This window comes from Laccaria bicolor, genomic scaffold (genome assembly GCF_000143565.1).
Source record: "Laccaria bicolor S238N-H82 LACBIscaffold_33 genomic scaffold, whole genome shotgun sequence".
NCBI classification, from domain to species: Eukaryota; Fungi; Basidiomycota; class Agaricomycetes; order Agaricales; family Hydnangiaceae; genus Laccaria; species Laccaria bicolor.
This window is the reverse complement of record NW_001889904.1, coordinates 270,678-288,568: the sequence shown is the minus strand read 5'-3', so window position 1 is coordinate 288,568 and position 17,891 is coordinate 270,678. Positions and strand designations below refer to the sequence as shown.

General features: G+C 49.3%; 5 protein-coding genes across 5 annotated transcripts; 3 read left to right on the top strand and 2 right to left on the bottom strand.

The window, feature by feature from the left end:
• Positions 1–162: 162 nt before the first annotated feature.
• On the top strand, positions 163–6,183 carry LACBIDRAFT_392638 (pleiotropic drug resistance ABC transporter; the record flags this gene model as incomplete). Its single annotated transcript, XM_001885754.1, has 24 exons — positions 163–572; positions 625–839; positions 896–1,322; positions 1,375–1,587; positions 1,642–2,004; positions 2,058–2,153; positions 2,214–2,435; positions 2,495–2,631; positions 2,689–2,747; positions 2,805–2,818; positions 2,872–3,073; positions 3,127–3,614; positions 3,671–3,787; positions 3,838–3,952; positions 4,004–4,119; positions 4,175–4,205; positions 4,259–4,392; positions 4,448–4,825; positions 4,876–5,137; positions 5,191–5,267; positions 5,324–5,371; positions 5,425–5,474; positions 5,528–5,784; positions 5,838–6,183. 24 exons carry the CDS (start codon positions 163–165, stop codon positions 5,925–5,927), a joined length of 4,521 nt encoding a protein of 1,506 aa, XP_001885789.1. The 3' UTR covers positions 5,928–6,183.
• Positions 6,168–7,309, bottom strand: LACBIDRAFT_331356 (uncharacterized protein; the record flags this gene model as incomplete). The annotated part of the gene is made up of 2 exons (XM_001885685.1): positions 6,168–7,138; positions 7,192–7,309. The coding sequence occupies 2 exons, from the start codon at positions 7,307–7,309 to the stop codon at positions 6,168–6,170; spliced, it is 1,089 nt and encodes a 362-aa protein (XP_001885720.1).
• Positions 7,310–8,586: 1,277 nt separating this feature from the next.
• Positions 8,587–10,586, bottom strand: LACBIDRAFT_307044 (uncharacterized protein; the record flags this gene model as incomplete). Its single annotated transcript, XM_001885684.1, has 4 exons — positions 8,587–9,049; positions 9,101–9,853; positions 9,905–10,164; positions 10,260–10,586. The coding sequence occupies 3 exons, from the start codon at positions 10,584–10,586 to the stop codon at positions 9,223–9,225; spliced, it is 1,218 nt and encodes a 405-aa protein (XP_001885719.1). The 3' UTR covers positions 8,587–9,049; positions 9,101–9,222.
• A 354-nt stretch (positions 10,587–10,940) lies between these two features.
• Positions 10,941–11,359, top strand: LACBIDRAFT_307043 (uncharacterized protein; the record flags this gene model as incomplete). Its single annotated transcript, XM_001885753.1, has 2 exons — positions 10,941–11,192; positions 11,252–11,359. The coding sequence occupies 2 exons, from the start codon at positions 10,941–10,943 to the stop codon at positions 11,357–11,359; spliced, it is 360 nt and encodes a 119-aa protein (XP_001885788.1).
• Positions 11,360–12,070: 711 nt separating this feature from the next.
• On the top strand, positions 12,071–17,843 carry LACBIDRAFT_307042 (pleiotropic drug resistance ABC transporter; the record flags this gene model as incomplete). The annotated part of the gene is made up of 24 exons (XM_001885752.1): positions 12,071–12,480; positions 12,531–12,745; positions 12,801–13,227; positions 13,279–13,491; positions 13,546–13,908; positions 13,963–14,058; positions 14,120–14,341; positions 14,395–14,531; positions 14,580–14,638; positions 14,696–14,709; positions 14,763–14,964; positions 15,018–15,487; positions 15,547–15,663; positions 15,714–15,828; positions 15,884–15,999; positions 16,056–16,086; positions 16,140–16,273; positions 16,330–16,707; positions 16,758–17,019; positions 17,073–17,149; positions 17,206–17,253; positions 17,307–17,356; positions 17,412–17,668; positions 17,722–17,843. The coding sequence occupies 24 exons, from the start codon at positions 12,071–12,073 to the stop codon at positions 17,809–17,811; spliced, it is 4,503 nt and encodes a 1,500-aa protein (XP_001885787.1). The 3' UTR covers positions 17,812–17,843.
• Positions 17,844–17,891: the final 48 nt, after the last annotated feature.

Below are 17,891 nucleotides of genomic sequence, written 5' to 3'. Positions count from 1 at the left end.
CAACGTCGCTGACGTCCGATTGAGCATCGAAAAAAAAATCTTATCTTCCGCTTATGGATCATACGATCTCTATCACTGCCGCCTTGCCTAGAGATTTCGTATTCAAGGAAGGGGGTACAAATACCCAACCTTCATTTCATGTCCGTCAAATAGGACATTAGGATGTCAGACCCACTTCCATTAACCGACATTGCTGAGGAGACGCCCTCTGGATCGGTTTCCAGGGCGGCTTCTTATCCCACTCTTTATAACGTCGATACCCCCCTTTCACAACACGCTGAAGAGGACCACCATGCTTCGAACGTGCATGCCAATCCTCATGGACACCCAGACCACTCACCGCCGCCGCCCGTATCGCCAAAGATGGGGTATACTCGAGCCAGAAGTGGTTCCTCTGTATCTCATGTCAATATCGAGTTTTTCGATCCAGAAGGTGTTCAGGCCTTGCGGAGGACGATGACTGAGGAGGCTCAGAACCGCGGCCGACCGTCTGCCGCGTCTTCATCCACTGATCATACCCTAACCGATGGGCCTTTCGATTTTGAAAAGACCATTCGTCATCATGTTCGAAGGTACGTGTCCAATTTCGTCCCATCTAACACGGAGATCTGATATCACATCTAGACGAGAAGAAGCACAAATCACGCAGCGATCCATTGGTGTCGGCTTTCAGAACCTCCGTGTCGTCGGACTTGGTGCTTCTGCGTCATATCAGCCAACCCTGGGATCTTTGCTTAACCCCTTGGGCGTTCTTGAGACCGTCCAAAATATCCGCCATCCCGCAGTCCGTGATATTCTTAGTGGATTCGAGGGTGTAATTCGACCGGGGGAGATGATTCGTCAGTTCGCGTTTCTTCTCAATCTCATGTCCGTTCTAACATTTTAATCTTATCAGTCGTTCTGGGTCGGCCCGGTTCCGGATGCAGTACCCTCCTGAAGACACTCGCTAATCAACGGCAAGAGTTCCATGCAGTAGAAGGAGACGTTCACTACGACTCTTTGTCACCTCAAGACATTCACGACCATTTCCGAGGCGATGTGCAATATTGCCCAGAAGACGATGTCCACTTCCCGACCCTCACCGTAGAGCAAACACTCAAATTCGCAGTCACCACACGTACTCCGCGAGCTCGCGTCGACGTCTCCAGGGAGCAATTCCAAGACGAAACGGTGAAGGTCCTCACTACCATTTTTGGGCTACGGCACACTCTAAACACTCCTGTCGGCGATGCTGCCATTCGGGGAGTGAGCGGCGGAGAGAAGAAGCGTGTGTCGATTGCTGAGGCTATGGCCACGAGGAGTTGTGTTGGGGCTTGGGATAAGTATGTTCCCATTCCATATCACAGGAAGAATTTTCACTGATGGACGATTTAGCTCTACTCGAGGGCTCGACTCGAGCACTGCTCTCGAGTTTGTCAAAGCCTTGCGTATCGCGACCGACGTCTTCCACGCGACCACTATCGTTTCCATCTACCAGGCTGGAGAGTCGCTGTACAAGCACTTTGACAAGGTTTGCGTCATCTATGAGGGCCGCATGGCTTATTTTGGCACTGCGGACAAAGCAAGGCAGCATTTCATTGACATGGGGTGAGTCTTAGTCGCCATCATCAGATATCCATCATCTGAAACCTTTTTGTCTAGCTACGAACCTGCGAACAGGCAAACTACCGCCGACTTCCTCGTAGCAGTCACAGATCCTAACGGCCGCATTCCCCGAGCTGGGGTCATCTCCCAACCACGTACTGCAGCGGAATTTGCGGAATACTTCCTCAAGTCCGAGGCGGGCAAAGAAAACCGTGCGGATTTGGACTCGTACCTGGAAGAGTTTGTGGGGAAGCCTCATGTGGCATCTGCGTATATGACCAGTGCTCGTGCTGAGTTCGCCAAAGGAAGTGGGAAGAAGAACCCGTACATGTTGACTATCCCCCAGCAAGTTCGGGCTGTCATGAAGCGAAGGGTACAGATCATTCGAGGGAACCTTCTTGCTACTGGGCTTCAAGTTTTGTAAGTCACTTACTGCTCGATTACGCCGGCTCTATTTGCTGATTGTTTCGTAGCTCTTTCATTTTCCAGTCATTGATCATGGGCAGCGTCTTCCTCAAGATGCCCCAGAACACGGCCAACTTCTTCTCACGTGGCGGTATCCTCTTCTTGTTTGTCTTCCCTTGTTCCGTATTGCTTACCGCTTACTTACCCACCCAACTTTTCACCAGCGCCTTGCTCTTCTCAGCCTTGACAAGTATGGCTGAGATCCCCGCTCTCTACTCTCAGCGCCCCATTGTGTTGAGGCACGAGAGGGCAGCGCTTTACCACCCCTTCATCGAAGCCCTGGCTCTTACTTTGGTCGATGTGCCGCTTACGTTCCTTACCACCATTGTTTTCTCGATTATCTTATATTTCATGACTGGTCTTCAAAGAACGGCCTCTCAATTCTTGTACGTCGCCTCTTCGATTCAAGTGGCATTGGTGCTGATACTGATCGACGCTCATGTAGCGTCTTTATACTGTTCTTGTTTACCATGTCTATTACTATGAAGGCCTGGTTTAGGACTATCGCTGCTGCTTTCAAATCTGAGGCAGCCGCTCAATCGGTCGCGGGTATTGCTATCCTTGCCCTTTCTATCTACACTGGTGAGTGCATATCAGTCCTCTTGACATCTGGTAGTTTTCTAACGAGTAACATTCTAGGCTTCACCATTCCCAAGCCCTCGATGATTGGCGCTTTGAGGTGGATCACATACATCAATGTAAGCTCCAAATCCGGTTGGAACAATGAATTGTCACTGACCTACTATCCTTTCTAGCCTCTCCGTTACGGGTGAGAGCTGTGCTTTAATTCTGTTACGAGCGAAAGCTGACGACATTGCTCAGATTTGAGGCGATGATAACTAACGAATTCCGAACTCTCGAAGGGGAATGTTCCTCCCTAGTTCCTCGTGGTCCTGGCTACGAGAACATTACCCTCGCCAACCAAGTGTGCACAACTGTAGGGTCCGTACCTGGGCAACCCTTCGTGGACGGCAACAGGTTCGCCGCCATCTCATACGGCTTTTTCTGGTCCAAGACCTGGATGGTGTGTTTCTTCTTATTCTGATCAAGCAACTTGAGGTCAATGTTCCTTTGTAGAACTTTGGCATAGTCATCGCTTTTGGAGTCGGTTTCCTGACGTTTTTGCTGCTCTTCACTGAGTTCAACACCGCTTCTGCTGTCGAGTCATCCGTCATGCTCTTCAAGCGTGGAACTGGTCCCAACAACGGCTCCAACGTTAACGACGAAGAAGCCATCAATGAAAAAGACTCTAGAGGCCTGGTGATTTCTGACGACGACGAGAAGCTCCAGAAAGAGGACACACCCAGTGCTCCTGCCATGAACGACGTTTTTACGTGGCAACGCGTTCGTTACACGGTTCCTATTGCCGGGCAGGACGACAGGTTGTTGCTTTCCGACGTATCGGGTTATGTGGCCCCTGGCAAGCTCACGGCTTTGATGGGAGAGTCGGGCGCGGGAAAGACAACTCTGCTCAATGTGCTCGCCCAGCGCGTCTCCACGGGCGTGGTCACGGGCGATAGGTTCGTTAACGGGCAAGCTCTTCCAGCCGATTTCCAATCTCAATCGTGAGTATTTGTCATCCTATTCGTCATCCCTCGCATTTTGAATGACCATGTTACAGTGGTTACTGCCAACAAATGGACACTCATGTACCGACTGCTACTGTCCGTGAAGCTCTCCTGTTTTCGGCAAAACTCCGTCAACCGAAATCCGTTCCTTTGGCAGAGAAAGAGGCATAGTGAGTCTTTCGTATCTAACAACGTTTCTCCCAGACCTGATGTCGGCCAGTGTCGAGAAGTGTCTGAAGATGTGTGGTCTTGAAAAATACGCAAACGCTTCTGTTGGATCTCTTGGCATCGAACATCGGAAGCGTACGACTATTGCTGTTGAACTTGCAGCGAAGGTCAGTCCTGAACAAACGACTGGAATATGCTTCAACTGACGCATAGTTTAGCCAAAACTTTTGTTGTTCCTTGACGAACCTACCTCAGGTCTTGACTCGCAAAGTGCGTGGGCAATCATGTCATTCTTGAGGAGTCTCGCAGATAATGGTCAGGCCATTCTTTGCACGTATGTCCTTGCCATTCTAGGTTATGTTCTTCCCTGACTGTTCTCCGTCTTCCAGAATACATCAGCCGTCAGCGGAGTTGTTCCAAGTATGATTCCGTCTGCTCTTATTCCACACAATGTTTAACGCTATCATTGTCAGGTTTTCGACAGGTTGCTACTTCTGCAAAAGGGTGGTCGCACTGCCTACTTCGGTGACCTTGGTCGAAACGCTACCACCTTGATTGACTACTTTGAGAAGAATGGGGCACGGCCTTGTCTTGACGACGAAAATCCGTGAGTTTGCAATTATCTGACCAAGAACGCTCAGTTAAGTTTGCCCATGATTTAGTGCGGAGTACATGCTGGACGTCATCGGAGCTGGTGCAACCGCTACGAGCAAACAAGATTGGTATCAACTCTGGCAATCATCTCAAGAGTCAAAGGACAACCAGCAGGAAATCGAAGCTATCCACGCTGAAGGTCGTAATCGACCAGCAATTGCCGCATCCATCCGTACCGAATTCGCCACTCCTTGGGCATACCAGGTAGTCGAACTTCTCAAGCGTGATGCTGAAGCGCATTGGAGAAATCCCACGTACCTCATGGCGAAGCTCATCCTGAACATTGTTGGTGGTCTTTTCATCGGGTTCACGTTCTTCAAGGCCAAGCATAGCATCCAAGGCACGCAGAACAAGCTCTTCGCGATCTTCATGGCAACGATCCTCAGGTAGGGGACCTTTTTCTCTCTGTAGAACCGACAGTTGATTCCTTATCCAGTGTCCCCCTCTCGAATCAACTACAAGTTCCTTTCATTGACATGAGAACTGTGTATGAGATTCGTGAACGTCCTAGTAGGATGTACAGCTGGACTGCGCTCGTTACTTCGCAGGTCCTCATTGAACTCCCTTGGAACATTGTAGGAGCCACTCTGTTATTCTTGACGTGGTTCTGGACCGTGGGTTTTGAGTCGTCACGAGGCGGGTATACTTATCTAATGCTGGGAATCGCGTTCCCACTTTATTATACTACGATTGCACAAGTAAGCTGCCCATCGCGTCACAATGCTTACAGAACTAATCTCATCACCCACAGGCTGTCGCAGCAATGGCACCAAGTGCGGAAATTGCAGCCTTGTTATTCTCATTCTTGTTCTCCTTTGTCATTACCTTGTGAGTATCTTTATGCGAAATAACTGATCTGTCTGAGTGCCGACGTGGTAATTCAGTAATGGTGTGTTGCAACCCTTTGCCCAACTCGGCTGGTGGCGCTGGATGTGAGTTGTGTGCCCGTTGTTCTTTTCATCAAGGCTGACATGCGTGTTTGTAGGTACCGCCTGTCACCATATACCTATCTGATCGAAGGCCTTCTCGGTCAAGGTTCGTTATCGTCTGTCTCCCTTTCGTTAGTTCATCCCTAATCTATACCACAGCTATCGGTGGCCAACAAGTGTCCTGCTCACCCGTCGAATTTGTGTCGATCACCCCACCTAGCGGGATGACCTGCGGCGAATACATGAACCCATTCATTTCGGTTGCAGGTGGCTACCTCACCAACGCAGATGCCACCTCCGCCTGTCAGTTCTGCAGCATCCGCACGACGGACCAGTTCCTCAATGCCGCATTCAATATCTTTTATAACCACCATTGGCGGAATTTTGGCTTCATGATGGCGTTCTTTGTGTTCAATGTAGGTTCTGTTCTTTTACGTTGCTTACGATAAAAGCTGACGAGGTATGACAGTTCTCTTGTATCTACCTTCTCACATATATCTTCCGGATTCGCGAGGGCAGCATTTTACCCTCGTTTAAGAGGCGTGCTGCCAAGAAGTAATGTATCCATTGACATCTAGACAAACGGGCACTCGTCCCTTAATTGTTATGCGGACTTTATCCTAGATAGATTAGAAGCTGGGTCGAGGATTCTTCATTTTATTCACAAGGGAGGAATATATATCAAACGGACCTAATGTATTCATCTTACGCAGTACATTACGATTGATACGAAATCGTCAATCGTATCACTAGTCGCATAGATTCAGAAAGAAAAGTTATACAATATGTAGCAAAAAGACTAAATCTGCCCAATCTTGGACATGACATGCGATATCTCTTCTTCCCAGGAAACAACAGGCGACGCAAGTGTATCTCCCCCAGAGGTGAACAGGGAATCCTCAATCAGAGACCTAGATTCCGTAGCAGAAACTCCTTTGGTCGTCTGCTCCTCCCATATGCATGAGCCCGTAGCGTAGATCCCAGGAACTTGTGAGTCCCCATCTCTGGAAGTGAATAACGAATCCGATTCTTCACTCCCACTCAAACCCGTGCCAGTCGAATCTCCGGCTTGCCTTTCAACAGAAAAGATCCTTCGCATAGGTCCCAACGCCGCTGCCGAGTCGCTCTCACATACTACAGCTTGGGAGGGGGTGGGAAGGAACGGCGCAGGGGGGTGGAGGATGCTATTGGTTGACACGGAGCGAGGAGCGGAGCAGGGGCGGACGATGGTTCCCGGATCCAGACCCAGCCCAGCGCCAGGCAGGAGCGGCACCTTCGTGGGCGGGTGTAAGGAAGGAGGCAAGGCGTAAGTGGGCGAAGCAGCCGGACGGCGAGGGGACATGGTGGGGACGGATAATTGTTGTTGGCCTGGGACGTGTATGGGGATGCTGTACTTCGACGAGGACTTGTTTGGTGGTAACGATAGGGCGTATTGTGGAGTAGGTGAATTGGGTTGGGATGTGTATGCTTGTGGGAGTTGCGCTAGTTTGGTGTTGTCGCCCACAGTGCGGTACGTGGAACTCGGTGCGAAGAGGCGGAAGAAGGAGGAGATAGCGGTTGGGGCGTTGTTCCCCTCAGTGTCGATGAATCGGCCATTAGAACCACGCATCCAGTGGACGAGGGAGCGCCGTTCGCGAAGCTCTGGGTCCAGTTCTACAGATGTCAGCCTCCGGAAGAAGGGCGCGAGGAGGCGACGGTTTCGAAGGATAGGGGAGAGGTAGAAGTAGAGGAAGATTGAGAGGACGACGATTGTGATGAAGAAGGCTAGGGCTGAGGAAAGTGGTTAAATATTGACGAGACATTGAAGAAACAGTCAAGCTTACTTGTTGCACCACCAAAGCCTTGAACATCTGGTACAATTCGACCATCGTCTGTGATCAACCTGCGAGTTAACTTGTGCGGATTAAGGGTATGATGGGGCATATTTTCGAGGTTGGGCATGGCGGAACTTAAAGAAGGTGAGGTCAACGAGACCGATGTGGGTTGCCCAAGAGCGTTTGAGAGGATAATGACACCTGGTAGCAGATGTCCATCACGGTTGAGGCCGGCAGTTTAAGTAGGCATAGCCTGCGGCTGACTGGTCACACAATGCGAGAATAAATTTAGAAACAGACTGGAGCAAATCCAGGCCAATGGGCGACTTGGCACACTTGAGATGTATGTCAAAAGAAGCCTCTTGAATGTTCTTGGACAATGGTGTATCCGCCTCGATTGTGAGGAGCGTATCATGATGTTGACTTGTTGTTGGATCGGCCTTGCAATACTTTTCAAGGTGCCAAACACTGTTCAGTAAGAGAAATCTTCTGGCAATAAAGATGGCATCGAAACCCTGATAGTTGCTTGAGTCTAGAAAGGGGAAATTCCCAGCCGTCAGGAATGGGGAATCATCACTTCATGACATAAATCATCGGACGATCGTCGCCAACATTCTTTTGTATGTTCTCTCGTACGGGAATCCCCTTGTTCGACGACGGTTGTTCACTAGACGCAGCGCACCGCCCTACATCTGTTGAGTTCGACCCATAAATAATGTAGAAATGAGGAAGCGGTGGAACAGCTCAAAAGTTGTCGCACCAATGTTTTCAATAACCTTCGACGCAGCTTCATCTACTTTTCCTGGCTGTTAAGAAAAATCAAGTCGGCAACGCGACCGCCTTGATAAAAGTTGGCCATCGATGGCCAAGAAACCCTCCTGTCGCCAATATGCAGGATCTGGGGGGCATTAAAAAGTATGATTCGAGCACTTACCGCTAGGAGCAAGTTGGAGATTAGGGTGTTTCACAGTAGGCCAACTTAGGTCCCAACTTGATCCCCAACTTGGTGAGCAACTTTTGCCAAGTTGGAAGGACAAAGTTTGACCAACTTCATGAAGTTGGGATGCAAATCGTGGTCCTGACGCCGATTTGCAGCCAACTTTGATCCCAACTTGGTGCCCAACTTCACCTTCCAACTTCCCACGTATCCAAAATAGGCAGAAATCTGCATCCGGAATTCCTTCCGAGCCCAAATCAACCCAACTTTATGTTTTCTGCAGTTCAAGGTGTTTCACGGTAGAGTTGGCCAACTTCCTCCTCAACTTTGTTGAAGTTGGCCATCAAGTTGAGATGAAAGTTGGGACCTAAGTAGGCCTACTGTGAAACAGCCTATTGCTTGACAAGTCAGATGACCAGAAGACGCCATCACGTGAAACATTCGCGTCGCATTCACCATTTGGTTTTTAGGTGAAGGTCTCCTGTTGCACTCTACTCTACAATTCATCATAACTTACAGATCGTGGTTACAGACCATAGATGCACCTGCCTCAACTCTTGGTCGAATCACGACATCACTATCGCAAACTTACAAAGCTTCTTTACCAAGTTCTCCCTTCACGACAACAGCATCATGGATCAGTCTTCCTCTTCAATTTGTGCGATGGGTCGGTACCCTAGGTCTGCACCCAAATCGTCACGCAGTACCGCATATTATTATTCTGTCCAAGGCGCGCAAACATGGATCGCGTGATTGCAGGTGGGCCCATAACTTTCCACATTCTGCTTGATCCATCCCCTCATCCTCGCACGATGCATACTAGCCCCGCTCCCACACTTGGATCCTCGACTGTGTTGAGGAGAGGTGCCTCGTATCCTTAGACTTTTCAAAATGGGTAGAGTTGCGCATAAGTATGTCCAAAAGCGACCACTGAATTTTACGTTTGAAATGGTATGACTGGTTTTGAATAGAAAGACGTACGATTGCATTTTCTTTGGTAGGGGATTGACTCTTCGCATAAGCGTGGACCTTTTCTTCTCCCCTCGGAATGTCCTCAGAGTTTATAGATAATTCAAGAAGGGAAAGGCGTGTGGCTTTTTTGATTATGTTGGAACAATGTTTTCCAAAACACCACATTCCTTCAGACCAGAAAATGATGTTAAGTATTCGACCAAGGCAGGCTGGGCGTTGTCCGTGACAAGTTCTTGTAGGTGAATTTTCTCTGATCGCAAAGTTGACCAAATTTTTTGTGCCGAGAATTCAGGACCCTGATATTCTGTAGTTTCATCATAGGGCGAGGAGATGTTCATTATGGTGAGCGAGATCAACGATCTCAAATGGCGAAGTGCGCCAGCGTCGAATTTCACAAATAGGCCGCTCAAATTGAGATGTGTAATTTTCAAGCAAACTGAACTAGATGTCTCCGCGAGAAAGTCTTGGAGGGTTGGCGCGTATCCACCGGAGTAGTAGCCATCATTAACAATTGTGATACTCGTCAACTCCGGCTGGTTCCATCCAATCAGTCCTGCGACGGTGCGGATAACTGCGGTGCGATTACTGAAGTCAGAGATAAAGGTGAATTTTTTGAGGTTGGACAGCCGCTGGAATTGCACACAGGGAGAATCTGGAGCCAACCAAACACTCAAATGAAGATCCTCCAGAGCCGGGAGTGATGCAAGGGCATCTGTGACTAGAAGAGTTGCCCACTCTGGGTCGTATTCACCCAGATCCCATCTAGTAGAGGAAGGAGTTAATATATTCTCTGAATCCTGGGACTTGACTCACATTATTTGACGAACCCCAACAAGGGAACTGATAGCGGACAGGAGGAACGACCTAATCTTGGCTTCTTCAAAAGATATAACACCTTTTTCGTCTGGAGAGGGACATAGGTGACCTATTCGGAGCTTGGTTGCATACTTAGAAGCAGACGTTGGCTTTGGTTCCGTTTTAACCAGACTCTCGACTTGAGACGAAAGACGTGGATAATAAAGTGATCTCCGACAGAATTTGTGGCTCCAAAGTGAAGTTGATTCGTTTGCATACTAAACGGAGAGTCTTATCGGCCACCTACCCAACACACAAACCTGAGTGAGAATGGCGGCTGGCAAAGGGATTTTTCGTATGGAAGTCGACATACCTCAGCAAATATTTCTCGGAGAAGCTCCGTAGGTAGCGACAACAATCCGCTCGCGTTGTCCTCGATACGGCGCCGCTTGTCGCTATCTTCGGGCACCAAGGGGATGACTGCGAGCTGATGCCGATATGGTTTGTGGTGGTAGTACGTGCTTCTTGAAACTTGCCGACCACCATTGCAGTACCTTTTACAATCACAGAGGAATTTTTGGCCCATGAAAGGGAGAGGTGGCAGCGAAGAAGCGTTTTGAGTACTGTGAATCGATCGGAGTTTGGACTGACAACCAGCGGACCGCGGTCCGACATTCTGGAGGTGAGCGTTGGAAGACATCCTGTTGTAAAATACTATTGACGCGGTTGCAGCAATTCTGGACGTTCTATCTCCTCGAAACTTCGGTAATAACGCGCTGCGAGCGGCATACTATCTCTACTCAAAACCAAGGCTGCCCACATCATGTATCAGAGAATGTAGGTCCCTTCCTTTACACTATATCGAGTCGTTAATATGTATGCCATGATCTAGTGCAACCAATTTGACGAAACACTTGTACGTTATCCCCCTCAAATGGTGGCACAAGCAGGTGGCCTCGCTTTTTTAAGGTGGGTAACATGTCAGGACGGCAATCGCTTTCTCTCAGCCTGATCTCCTCTTGTCCCCGTCAGTGTCATACTATGTAGCGCATTGATGAGCTCAGAACATCGCGACCGTATTCTCAATTCTCCTGCTATCCCAGCCAAGGACTGGGGAATGCTTCACCGATTCTTCTGGTCTCACCACATCCATCTGAACTTCCTAGCCCTCCTCAAATCAACCCAACAACTACTTCGACTCTATTCGCAAGCTTTTGTAGTACACAACACCCTCTTTGCAGTGGCTTTTTCTCACCTCCTCGGATTTCAAAACCTTTTCTACGGGGTATCTCGACCCGTCTTCTGGGTACGCTGTGTTCGAATGCACCTTTCGTGCTGTCTGACACCGCTAATGTCAATGGTTAGATGGATATCGTGAAGGCGCAATGGCTAGGGCTGAGAAGAGTGGACGTTGGAGAGGACGGACCAGGTTCACGTCCTATATTTCCACCAGTCTTATCACCAGGCTCCTGATGCCACGATACGCAATTCCAACGTGTTCCGAAAATGAGGAAAAAGACAAATCGATTCCAGGTCTTTTTTTTCAATCCTGCCACCCCTTGGCTGCAAGCCGGACAGAAACCGCCAAACGGCGCCCGGACAAAACCCCATTTCCAGGATCAGACCGTTTGTGCCATTGACCTGGGTTTTCAAACACCTGGCGAACACGACTTGGACAAGTTGGAAACGTCTAAAGGAAATGGACGTTAGTCAACGGTCTCACTCGGCGGTAGCATTAAAAGGCTGATGGTTACGTAACAGACCTTTTGAAATCGACCAGCAAGGTGAAGTTCCTTCAAGTCCCACCTGAACGCGCATCTTCCTAACGAAACGGCAGGTTTACAAGACGACGATGATTTGCTACGGGTTTTAACAGTGCCCCTGGCCGAAACTAGTCTTAAATCCTTTTGGTTTACACATCACAGAGGCGGCGTTAATGTCAAACTGGGACCAACGCTCAAGCTACCGCAATTCCGTATGCACGAAAACGTGGTCCCCTTTGTCACGCCGCTGACGTCCGATCGAGCTACTTACATAGCACCGAAGAAAATCTTATCTTTACGTTTATGGATCCTACAATGAAATTCGAATCTCTATCACCGCCGCTTTGCCTGGAGATCTCTTATTCGAGGAGGGGTATAAATACCCAACCTTCCTTTCATGTCCGTCAAATAGGACATAAGGATGTCAGACCCACTTGCACTAACCGACATCGCTGAGGAGACGCCTTCTGGCTCGGTGTCCAGGGCGGCTTCTCATCCCACACTTTTTAACATCGATACCCCTTTATCACAACACGCTGAAGAGGACCATCAAGCTTCGAACGTGCATGGCAACCATCATACACAGTCTGACTACTCGCGGCCACCGCCCGTAACGCCAAAGTTGGGGCAACTGCGAGTCAGGAGCGGTTCCTCTGTATCTCGCGTCGATGTCGAGTTTTTTGATCCAGAAGGTGTTCAAGCCTTGCGAAGGACGATGACCAAGGAGACTCAGGAGCGCGGCTGGCCGTCTGCTGCACCTTCATCCACTAATCATGCCCTAACCGATGAGCCGTTCGATTTTGAACAGACCATTCGTCATGTCGTTCGAAGGTACGTGTCCAATTTCGTTCCTTCTAACACGAAGATCTTATCCTATGTAGACGAGAAGAAGCACTCATCGCGCAGCGATCCATTGGAGTCGCCTTTCAAAATCTCCGTGTGGTCGGACGTGGGGCTTCTGCGTCATATCAGCGAACCCTGGGATCTGCGCTTAACCCCTTGGGCGTTCTTGAGAATGTCCAAAATATCCGCCATCCCGCACTTCGTGATATCCTCGGTGGATTCGAGGGTGTAGTTCGACCGGGGGAGATGATTCGTGCGCTCGCGTTCTTGTCGATCTCGTGTTCATTCTAACATCTTACCCTTATCAGTCGTTTTGGGCCGGCCCGGATCCGGCTGCAGTACCCTGCTGAAGACACTCGCTAATCAACGTCAGGAGTTCTATGCAGTAGAAGGAGATGTTCACTACGACTCTTTGTCGCCCCAAGATATCCATGACCACTTCCGAGGCGATGTGCAATACTGTCCGGAAGACGATGTCCACTTCCCAACCCTCACCGTAGAGCAAACACTCAAGTTCGCAGTCACCACCCGTACTCCGCGATCTCGCGTCGACGCGTCCAGGGAGCAGTTCCAAGACGAAGTGGTGAAGGTCATCACTACCATCTTTGGGCTACGGCATACTTTAAACACTCCTGTCGGTGATGCTGCCATTCGGGGAGTGAGTGGCGGAGAGAAGAAGCGTGTGTCGATTGCTGAGGCTATGGCCACGAGGAGTTGTGTTGGGGCTTGGGATAAGTACGTCTTCATATCACATTACACGAGGAATTGTCAGTGATGTACGATTAGCTCTACTCGAGGCCTCGACTCCAGCAATGCTCTCGAGTTTGTCAAGGCGTTGCGCATCGCGACTGACGTCTTCCACACAACCACCATCGTTTCCATCTACCAGGCTGGAGAGTCGCTGTACAAGCACTTTGACAAGGTTTGCGTCATCTATGAGGGCCGCATGGCGTATTTTGGCGCTGCGGACAAGGCAAGGCAACATTTCATCGACATGGGGTAAGTCTCAGTCACCACCATCTGACTACCGTCCCCTCACACCTCTTTGTCTAGCTACGAACCTGCGAACAGGCAAACCACCGCCGATTTCCTCGTAGCAGTCACAGATCCTATCGGCCGGATTCTGCGAGCTGGGGTCATCTCCCAACCACGTACTGCAGCAGAGTTCGCAGAATACTTCCTCAAGTCTGAGGCGGGCAAAGAAAACCGTGCGGATTTAGACTCATATATCGAAGAGTTCGTCGGGAAGCCTCATGTGGCCTCTGCGTATATGACCAGTGCTCGTGCTGAGTTCGCCAAAGGAAGTGGGAAGAAGAACCCGTACATGTTGACTATCCCCCAGCAAGTTCGGGCTGTCATGAAGCGGAGGGTACAGATCATTCGAGGGAACCTCCTTGCTACTGGGCTTCAAGTTTTGTAAGTTCTTTTCTTGCTTCTTTACGCCTGCTTTAGATGCTGATTGTCTCACAGCTCTTTCATCTTCCAGTCTTTAATCATGGGCAGTGTCTTCCTCAAGATGCCCCAGAACACAGCCAACTTCTTTTCACGTGGCGGTATCCTCTTCTTGTGCGTCTTTCGTCATTCCGTCATGCTCGCAGCTTACTTATTCACCCAATTTTTTCACCAGTTCCTTGCTATTTTCCGCCTTGACAACTATGGCTGAGATCCCCGCTCTCTACTCTCAGCGCCCCATTGTCTTGAGGCACCAGAGGGCAGCGCTTTACCACCCCTTCATCGAAGCTCTGGCTCTTACTTTGGTCGACGTACCACTTACGTTCATTACCACCATCTTTTTCTCGATTATCTTATATTTCATGACTGGTCTTCAAAGAACGGCCTCTCAATTCTTGTATGTCACCTCCTCGATTCAAGTGGCATTGGTACTGATTGATGTTCATGTAGCATCTTCATATTGTTCTTGTTTACCATGTCTATTACTATGAAGGCCTATTTCAGAGCTATCGCTGCTGCCTTCAAATCAGAAGCAGCCGCTCAATCGGTCGCGGGTATTGCCATCCTTGCCCTTTCCATCTACACTGGTGAGTGCATCTCAATCCTATTGACGTCCGGTAGTTTTCATATTTCAGGCTTCACTATCCCCAAGCCCTCGATGATCGGCGCCTTGAGGTGGATAACATATATCAACGTAAGCTCCAAATCTGGCTGAAACAATGACTTGTCATTCACCCATAATCTTTTCTAGCCTCTCCGATACGGGTGAGAACTCTGCTTTGATTCGGTTACGAGCGAAAGTCAACAACATTACTTAGATTCGAGGCGATGATAACTAACGAATTCCGAACTCTCAAAGGAGAATGTTCCTCCCTCGTCCCTCGTGGTCCCGGTTACGAGAACATTACCCTCGCCAACCAAGTGTGCACAACTGTAGGATCCGTACCTGGGCAACCCTTCGTGGACGGTAACAGGTTCGCCGGCATCTCATACGGCTTTTTTTGGTCCAAGACCTGGATGGTGCGTTTCTTCTTATTCTGATCAAGCAAATTAAGGTTAATGTTCCTTTGTAGAACTTTGGCATAGTCATCGCTTTTGGAGTCGGTTTCCTGACGTTCCTGCTGCTTTTCACCGAGTTCAACACCGCTTCCGCTGTCGAGTCATCCGTCATGCTCTTCAAGCGTGGCACTGGCCCCAACGACGAAGAAGCCGTCAACGAGAAAAACTCTAGAGGGCTGATGGTTTCCGACGACGACGAGAAGCTTCAGAAAGAGGACACAGCCAGTGTTCCTGCCATGAACGACGTTTTCACGTGGCAACACGTTCGTTACACGGTTCCTATTGCTGGGCAGGGCGACAGGTTGTTGCTTTCCGACGTATCGGGCTATGTGGCCCCAGGAAAGCTCACGGCTTTGATGGGAGAGTCGGGCGCGGGAAAGACAACTCTGCTCAATGTGCTCGCCCAGCGCGTCTACACGGGGGTGGTTACGGGCGATAGGTTCGTTAATGGGCAAGCTCTTCCGGTTGACTTTCAATCTCAATCGTGAGTACTTGTCAGTCACTTCGTTAATCTTCGCATTTTGAATGAACGCGTTTCATCAGTGGGTACTGCCAGCAAATGGACACTCATGTACCGACTGCTACCGTCCGGGAAGCTCTCCTGTTTTCGGCTAAACTACGTCAACCGAAATCCGTTCCTTTGGCTGAGAAAGAGGCATAGTGAGTCTTTTGTATATAACGACGTATCTCTCAAAACTGATGTCGGCCAGTGTCGAGAAGTGCCTGAAGATGTGTGGGCTTGAGAAGTACGCAAACGCTTCTGTTGGATCTCTTGGAATCGAGCACCGGAAGCGAACTACTATTGCTGTTGAACTTGCAGCGAAGGTCAGCCTCCCACCAACAACTACTATGTGCTTTAACTGACGCCTACCATGATTAGCCGAAACTTTTGTTGTTCCTTGACGAACCTACCTCAGGTCTTGACTCACAAAGTGCTTGGGCAATCATGTCATTCCTGAGGAGTCTCGCAGATAACGGTCAGGCCATTCTTTGCACGTATGTCCTTGCCGTTTTAGGTCATGTTCTTCCCTGACTTTTCTCTTGTCTTCCAGAATACATCAGCCGTCAGCGGAGTTGTTCCAAGTATGATTCCGTCTGCTCTCATTCCACACAATATTTAAGGCTATCATTGTAAGGTTTTCGACAGGTTGCTACTTCTTCAAAAGGGTGGTCGTACTGCCTACTTCGGTGACCTTGGTCGAAACGCTGCCACCTTGATTGACTACTTTGAGAAGAATGGGGCACGGCCTTGTCTTGACGACGAAAATCCGTGAGTTTTTAATTATTTGGCCAAGAAACGCTCAGCTAAGTTTGCCCATGATGTAGTGCGGAGTACATGCTGGACGTCATCGGAGCTGGTGCAACTGCTACAAGCAAACGAGATTGGTATCAACTCTGGCAATCATCTCAGGAGTCAACGGAGACTCAGCGGGAAATCGAAGCTATCCACGCTGAAGGTCGTAACCGACCTGCAATTGCCGCATCCATCCATACCGAATTCGCCACCCCTTGGGCATACCAAGTGGTCGAACTCCTCAAGCGTGACGCGGAAGCGCACTGGAGAGATCCGACGTACCTCATGGCGAAGCTCATCCTGAACATTGTTGGCGGTCTTTTCATCGGGTTCACGTTCTTCAAGGCCAAGCATAGCATCCAAGGCGCGCAAAACAAGCTCTTCGCGATCTTCATGGCAACGATCCTCAGGTAAGGGACCTTTTTCTCTCTGTAGAACTTACAGTTAATTCCTTATCCAGTGTCCCCCTCTCGAACCAAATACAAGTTCCTTTCATTCAAATGAGAACCGTGTATGAGATTCGTGAACGTCCCAGTAGGATGTACAGCTGGACTGCGCTCGTTACTTCGCAGGTCCTCGTTGAACTCCCTTGGAACATTCTAGGAGCCACTCTGTTGTTCTTGACGTGGTTCTGGACTGTGGGTTTCGAGTCCTCACGAGGCGGGTATACTTATCTGATGCTGGGAATCGCGTTCCCGCTTTATTACACTACGATTGCGCAAGTAAGTTGCCCAACGCCTCACAATGCTCACACAACTAACCTCATTACCCACAGGCCGTCGCAGCAATGGCACCAAGTGCGGAAATTGCTGCCCTCCTATTCTCGTTCTTGTTCTCCTTTGTCATTACCTTGTGAGTATCTTTATGCATAATAATCGATCTGTCTGAGTGCTAACGTGGCAATTTAGTAACGGCGTATTGCAACCATTTGCGCAACTCGGCTGGTGGCGCTGGATGTGAGTTGTGTGCCCGTTGTTCCTTTCACCAAGGCTGATAAGCGTGTTTGTAGGTATCGCCTGTCACCATATACCTATCTGATCGAAGGCCTTCTTGGTCAAGGTTCGTTATCGTCTATCTCTCTCTACTTAGAAACCATCCCTCATCGATATCGCAGCTATTGGTGGCCAACAAGTATCCTGCTCACCCGTAGAATTCGTGACAATCACCCCACCTAGCGGGATGACCTGCGGCGAATACATGAACCCATTCATTTCGTTTGCAGGTGGCTACCTCACCAACGCAGATGCCACCTCCGCCTGTCAGTTCTGCAGCATCCGCACGACGGACCAGTTCCTCAATGCCGCATTCAATATCTTTTATAACCACCATTGGCGAAATTTTGGCTTCATGATGGCGTTCTTTGTGTTCAATGTACGTTCTATTCTTTTACGTTGCTTACGATGAAAGCTGACGAGGGATGACAGTTCTCTTGTATCTACCTTCTCACATATATCTTCCGGATTCGCGAGGGCAGCATTTTACCCTCGTTTAAGAGGCGTGCTGCCAAGAAGTAATGTATCCATTGACATCTAGATAAACGGGCACTTGTCCCTTAATCGTTTTGCAGACTTTATCATAGATGAAATCGTCAATC